The sequence below is a fragment of the Agelaius tricolor genome, unplaced genomic scaffold (assembly GCF_023055355.1).
Source record: "Agelaius tricolor isolate 1412-34295 unplaced genomic scaffold, bAgeTri1.0.p SCAF_24, whole genome shotgun sequence".
Taxonomy (NCBI): domain Eukaryota; kingdom Metazoa; phylum Chordata; class Aves; order Passeriformes; family Icteridae; genus Agelaius; species Agelaius tricolor.
The window spans coordinates 7,820,781-7,827,900 of NW_027269284.1; the positions used below are offsets into that span (position 1 = coordinate 7,820,781).

At 49.9% G+C, this 7,120-nt stretch overlaps 1 protein-coding gene across 1 annotated transcript; it reads left to right on the top strand.

The window, feature by feature from the left end:
* The first annotated feature begins 2,229 nt into the window (after positions 1-2,229).
* On the top strand, positions 2,230-6,618 carry ADRA2C (adrenoceptor alpha 2C). The gene has a single exon (XM_071447282.1). It carries the CDS (start codon positions 2,231-2,233, stop codon positions 3,563-3,565), a length of 1,335 nt encoding a protein of 444 aa, XP_071303383.1. The 5' UTR covers position 2,230; the 3' UTR covers positions 3,566-6,618.
* Positions 6,619-7,120: the final 502 nt, after the last annotated feature.

Genomic DNA, 7,120 nt, shown 5'->3' on the forward strand with positions numbered 1-7,120 from the left:
GTATCATTCCTTTTGCTATGAGTAAAGTTTTGAAAAGCTTCAATTCTTCTTATCTGGAGCCCCAAATTATTAGCTGAAAGTTTGAGCTCCAGTTCACATAACTTCAAGATACCCTTGCTCATGACTTTGCAATTACTTTAATAATTTAACTGAATATCTTGAGGTTTTATGTCTCTGTCTGAATATCTTGTGTTTTATGTCTCTCCCTTTTTGAAAGATCCTAAATCCCAAATATTCATGTGATTTTGTAGCTGGTATTTACTAAATTTTAAACCCCTATTGAGCCAGTTAGATCAGACATTCTTTCACCCTAATCCCAGTCAGACCAAAGCTTAGACTTCAAATTCCTGTACCTTGCCCTCTCAGATTCTAGATACCATTATGAAACTTCCAAAAAGGAGGAACTGACCACAAATATTAGAAATCTGCTTCAGAGATTATTCAGGTTTCATGTCAAAAACATACTATTTGCTTCCTGTTTGAACTTTAAAAACCTCAGCTTCCATTCATTTAATCTTCTTGGGGCTTTGCAAGCTTTTTTAGAAGCTTTTTTCAGGTTGCTGTTTGTTAAAGAGGACTTGAGAGGACATCTGATTTCAATTTCATTTTGTTCTATACGCTACACTTTGTTAATGTGATTACTGCTTCCACATTTCAGTCTTAATTAGAATTCATTACCTGACAGAGCTTAATTTCAACACCATGTCCTTTCTCTTTTACATGCAGCCACAACATGTTCGCAAATTACACTTCAGGTGACAAAAAACCCTAACAACCAAACAAAAGAAAACCTTCAGAGTAAACTGCTTACAGAATAGGATAAGAGGAATTTTTCTTCCTATCAAAACTAAGCATATTCACTTCCAAGCCTTCATAGTCCAATTCACGAAGTTACGCACGGAGAAGAGTGGAGCCAGAGCTGGTTGCAGCACAAAGGTAACTGGAAGCAGAATATATTTCCTTCTGCCTCCCTAAAGCCCGGGATATTCGGTTACAACTTGGGGATCGTTACACGCATTTTATTATAGTAAAGGCTTTACAGTTAAAGAGACGCTGCCTTGTGTGTAGGTGCATTCACTACGCACAGGTTTGCGCTATAAAGAATACGACCGGAGCACCAGAAGTGAACGCGCACCAAGCTGTAACTCCCTTGGGGACACCGGGTGCAGACTCGGCACGGGGCAGCTGCCCAGGCCGGCAGGAAGGCACAGGGCAGCCGCAGGTCGCAGTCAGTGCCAGGGTGACGATGATGAAGGAGCGGAGGCAGCCCCGGATGCGGAGCAGCGCTCCCGTCCCGCCGCCGGACGGTCCCGGCCGGCCAAGGGCGCCCCCCAGCGGGCGAGGCGGGCGCTGCAGGCAGCGACCACCCGGGCGCCGCGCTCCGGGAGCGCAACCGGCGCCGCCGCTCCTCGCACCGATCGCTGCCGCCCCCATCGCACCGGCCCCTGCCACCCCCGCGGCGGCCGCCGCGCCCCCGCCGAGCCGCACCGGTCCCGGCAGAAACACCTGTCCGGCCGCCGAGCGGCAGCGAGCGCCGCAGCACCGCGCCGGCCGCTCCTCCCGTGGGCCGCCGCGAGGAGTCTCCGGTCGGGCCGCCTGCGGGGCTCGGGGCGCTCGGGGCGCTCGGGGCGCGGGACGGGCGCGGGCGGCGGCGCTCGGGGCGCTCCTGCGCCCGCCGGGGGTTCCGCCGGGGCGGGCGCGGCGGCCGCACCTGCGGGCACTGAGCATGCGCGCGGCGCGGGGCACGCCGCGATTGGGAGCGCGGAGCCAGAGTGGGACGGAGCCGCCGGGAGCCGCTCCATGGGAGCCGCTCCATGGGAGTTGATGCCGACGCTGCTGCCGCCTCGGACCCCGCGCCCTGCGAGGATCCAGCTCCCGCCGGGGACTCCCGCCGGCCGCGCGGAGTCTTCTCCGGAGCCGCGGGCTGCCCGGAGCCGGGCATGACCGGGCGGGCGGCGGGGGCCAGCCGTGCCCCGCTGCCCCTTCGCCGGGGGCCGGGCGGAGGCGGCGCCGCCGCGCTCCCTGCCGCGCCGGGGGTGCGCCGCCCGGCCGTGCCCTGAGGAGCGGCGGCGGCGGCGGCGGCGGGGGAACGCGGGCGGCTCGGCGGCGGAGCGGCCGCGGGACCGGCGGCGGGGCGCGATGAGGGCGGCGGGGCGGCGGCGGCGGGGCGGCGGGGCGGGGCGGGGGCTCCGCCGGGCTTTCTAGGACGCCGACGCCCCGCACACCCACCATGGATCTGCTGCTGTTGGTGAACACGAGCCTGGGCTCCCCCAACGAGTCCCTGGCGCTGCTCCCCGCCTCGCCGTCCTCCTCGGCCCTCCTGCAGCCGCCCTCCCCCTACTCGCCGGCGGCCGTGGCCGGCCTGGCGGCGGTGGTGGGCTTCCTCATCGTCTTCACCATCGTGGGCAACGTGCTGGTGGTGATAGCTGTGCTCACCAGCCGGGCGCTGAGAGCCCCCCAGAACCTCTTCCTGGTGTCCCTGGCCAGCGCGGACATCCTGGTGGCTACCCTGGTCATGCCTTTCTCCTTAGCCAACGAGCTTATGAATTACTGGTACTTCGGCAAGGCTTGGTGTAACATTTACCTGGCGCTGGACGTGCTGTTCTGTACCTCGTCCATCGTCCACCTGTGCGCCATCAGCCTCGACAGGTATTGGTCGGTCACACAGGCGGTGGAGTACAACCTCAAGCGGACACCGCGGCGGATCAAGGCCATCATCCTCACCGTGTGGCTCATTTCAGCCATCATCTCCTTCCCGCCATTGATCTCCGTGTACCGGGACCCTGAAGGAGATGTCTTTCCCCAGTGCAAGCTCAATGACGAGACATGGTACATCCTTTCTTCTTGCATCGGCTCTTTCTTTGCCCCCTGCCTCATCATGGTGTTGGTCTATATCCGCATCTACCGCGTGGCCAAGCTAAGGACCAGGACCCTCTCTGAGAAGCGTACGATGCCAGAGGGGTCCTCCCAGACTGAGAACGGCTTGAGCCGCGCTGCCGGCGGCTGCACGTCCCTGAGGATGCCGCTGGGAGAGAACGGACATTATTCGGCGCACCACTGGCGCAAAGCCTCTGAGCTGGAGGACATTGAGCTGGAGGAGAGCAGCACCTCAGAGAGCAGGCGGAGGCGGAGCCGGGAGGAGCATCGCCGCAAAAGCAAGAGCCAGTCCTTCTCCTACTCGTACTCCTCCAAGCACTCCAGTGGCCGCCTGTCCCGTGCGAGCAATCGCTCCATGCAGTTCTTCTCCTACCGCCGCCGCCGGAAGCGTAGCAGCATCTGCCGTAAGAAAGTTGCCCAGGCCCGGGAGAAACGCTTCACTTTTGTGCTGGCTGTGGTCATGGGGGTCTTTGTAGTTTGCTGGTTCCCTTTTTTCTTCAGCTACAGCCTCTATGGTATTTGCCGGGAGGCATGTGAGGTCCCCGAGACTCTCTTCAAGTTCTTCTTCTGGATTGGGTATTGCAATAGCTCCCTCAACCCAGTCATCTACACCATCTTCAACCAGGACTTCCGCAGGTCCTTTAAACACATTCTTTTTAAGAAGAAGAAGAAGAACTTCCGGCATTGAGCTGGAGGGATGGATTTGCCTCGAGCGGGAGTAGAGTTAACAGAGAAGGCTCAATGCTGGAAAAGAAGGGAGGGGAGAGAACGTGGGGCTTGGGCTTAGGGAGCGGGAAGAGGGCTCGCCCCCTCGGAGGAGCAGGGGGATGCTCTGGGGGACAGGGATGGTGTCAGGGGAGGCAGAGGGCACTCACCACGGTGCAGAATGGTGACATGGAGCTGGGGGAGCAGTGCTGGAGCGTGGAGGGGTGAAGGGGGAGGGAGTGACTGTGTTTGAACCCTGACAGAGGGCACGGGGAGCCCGCAGAGCAGAGTAGGCTGAGACGCTGAGTTTGGGAGGCAGTGAGCTTTCATGGGCTCTGGAATTTAGTGGGGAAACAAAAGGAGACATCAGAAGGAGAGGGTTAAGTGGCAGTGGTGGTGGAGATTTGAGTATATATAAATAGGGCAGCTGGGGCCTATGGTGGATTTGTCCCAGTAAGAAATTGGCTTTTACTGCTTGTGTGGGCAAGGAGAGTGCAAAGTACCAGGCACTGACAGTGTTTTGAGTTATGAAAGGATTTAAATGTTTGCCAAAAAAACCCTAAAGAACAATCCAAACTCTTTTCTAAATAAACCTTTGTACTGTTAAAACCTTCTGAATCATGATTTTGCTCAAGGGATGAAGTCAAACAAAGCAAGGGGTTTTCTTTTCTTTTGGAGGGGTCTTTGCCTATAGATCTGGATGGGAAATATTTTTCCTATCTTCCCATAGTTTTTGATTAGTCAGTGAGACAAACCCAGGAGTGTTGCATTTTTTCATGAAATATGAAAAAGAACACATATACCCCATGACCTCATTTCCTCCTGCTGGATCACCAGGCAGTAAATTCCTGCTCCATCCTTCTCAGATCAGTGACCTAAGGACCTTGCTGTCCTGGAGCAGATAGTGAAAAAAAAAATATTCTGGTGAGCTTGCCTAACATGTTTTGAGATAAAATAAAATTAAAAAAAAAAATCAACTTTCCACTTCTATGTGCCCAGGGGAACTTTTCCTCCCCTTTTTTCAGTCTCCCTTCAAAGGCTAATCTCAGGGCTGGATGTGTGCTCCTCATTCTCAGGCAGGCAGTTGAAGGCATTCTGATATGCAGGTTTTCAGAGGAAGAGCAATCACCCCACTACTAGGGTCTTTATATCCTTCATATTTACAGTCTTAGAGCAATTAAATCCTTTTTATTTATTTTTTAATGAGAAGCATACATTGCAGATTGTCAGCGGTGTATGTGAACAAATCTCAAAAGGAGGTGCAGCTGTTCCAAACCTTTGGTGTTAATGTTGCTTGCTTTCCCTTCTTCTGTTTGCATTTCTAGTTTATGATTTTAGAGGATTTTCTTGGGAGGAGAGGCAGAAGAGGGGAGAATAGCTTGGAAAGTTATTAAAGCAAACTGTATTTCCCATGGGTTTATAAAATATCATAAACTGCAATGAAAAAAATGAGAGACAGGGACTGGTGTCTACATTCATCACTGAATGCATACCAAATGTAAGAGTGAGCTGAGCATTTACATCCCTTCTTCAGCTGTGCTGCTGCAAGGTGTGTATTCTGTACATGGAGCAAATACTCCTCCTTTCTGTGCTTATCACTCCTTCCATAGGCAGCAGGATTTGGCATCTGCCTCAAATGTGCCTTTCCACAGCAAGCAGAGTGAAATCTAATCCCATATAACAGACTCCTTAAAACAGCTGAATAGAATATATTGAGGAATCATCAGATATCCCCTTCCTTATTCCCTCTGTTCTGTCTGAAAGGTGTCTGTAGGCTCTTCTTGTAAATTCTCTGTATCATAAGGAAAAAGGATAGAGCAGTCACTTTGTTTCATCAGTTTTTCATAATAAGCATTTGGTTCGCTTAACCCTGGCAAAGGAGACTGTCAGTGGCTGAGGTTCTGGTTGTTCCTTCAATAGACAGTTTAACTCAAATTCAAGTGGGACTTCTGCTGAAGTGGGGATGAGATGATTGCATCAAATGCATTAGAAGTTTGCTGGATTTCGCTAAGTAAACAACTGAGATGTTTTCAAAGTCCTAAATCTGTAACTTATCGGATGGTTTCTTGAAATAAGGCTCAGAGTGTGAAAAGATTTGAGCTTTGTTTAAATAACAAATGGTTTGGTACAAATTCATACCTGAGACAGATAAAGGAGAAATAAAAATAGCAACTGAGAGGAGAAAATTACAAGCCATTTCTCTTTTGCAAAACAGAGAGTTCTTATTAAATTAAGTCAAGAAGAGCTGAAACTAGCTCTTATTATTTTTAGGTAACAATGTAGCTAAAAAGTTCAGTTTGTTTACTCTGAAAAAACTATATAACCACCAGAGCAACCAAAGCAACATATGGTACCTGGCTACTACCTCTGAGCTCCTGGACAGCTTCATTAGAGGTGCCCATTCCTGCCAAATGAAGGTCTGAGGTCTGCTTTTGTCACTTAGTGCTGCTCCCTTAGAGGGGTTTCCCAGTCTGCAGACTCACAGTGGTTTGTTTTACAGTTGCACTGCTTTTGAAATGAGCTCTGTGGCCTCCAAACACAGTCCTTCCCCCTCTGTTTTCCTGGTAGAATTCAAGTAGTCTATGGAAATGAAATTCTGACGGATTTTACTGGGCATAAGATATATATGAAATGACTGATGTGCCTTAAAAGTAAGTTCTTTGCAGTAAAAATATTCCGTGGTCATTATACACATTAAAGAAATAATGCTTCAGTTTTTTTTTCACTTCCAAACGTTTTAAAGAGATTGGTGCAGATACTGAATATCTATAAGCAGCAACATAGTTAAAACCAGGGTATTTCTATGCTTATAATTTTTCTCGTCACAGTTACTCATCTGATTCAATGCCTCAAGAGGGTCTAATTTCTTCTGAGCTAAATGAAAAGTAATATTCATTAATAAAGATGTGCAGTTTACACCCCTTTTAAGTGCATTTCCCTCTAAATTAGTCAATACAGATGATTTCTATAAAAATTGTTTTTAATGTAACTACTGAATATGCTTCTAGTAAAATGGGGCTGATTTACTTTTTTTAACTATAGTGGTCTCTTATTACTTGTAATAGCTGAAGGCTGGAATTTGCAACATATTGTGTGGTGTTAACTTTCCATAAAAAGTTTTCAGCTCTGCTACTCACACTGTGGTTGTGCTTCAACTATAAGCTGGCTAATAGTGTCTACAGGAGAAAAATAGTCTATGCAGCTTTTGCTTAAGAAAAAGGGAGAAGATATGTGTAAAATGTGCTGAGCTGTTTCTTTGATCAGATATGATAAACTGGTTGAAACACTCACTCTCTACTGTTTTGGAAGAATGAAATATTGCTACTAAGCCATATCGATTTTAACAAGTGCTTGATCTTTAACTCTTCATTTGCTCATTTCACCATGAAGAAACATTTCTGTCAGTCTTAAGTGAGATGTTGATGTTTCATTTTCAGTTTTCTGAGTGGTGCTGTTGTTGGTTGGCTATTGAAATATTGAACAGTGTAACTTAGCTGGGATGGGAACTCGGTGCTGCTGTCCCTCAGCCACCTCTGTG

Bases quoted from the DNA above. Each gene is read 5' to 3' on its own strand.
- ADRA2C (XM_071447282.1), top strand. From the start codon at position 2,231: ATGGATCTGCTGCTGTTGGTGAACACGAGCCTGGGCTCCCCCAACGAG.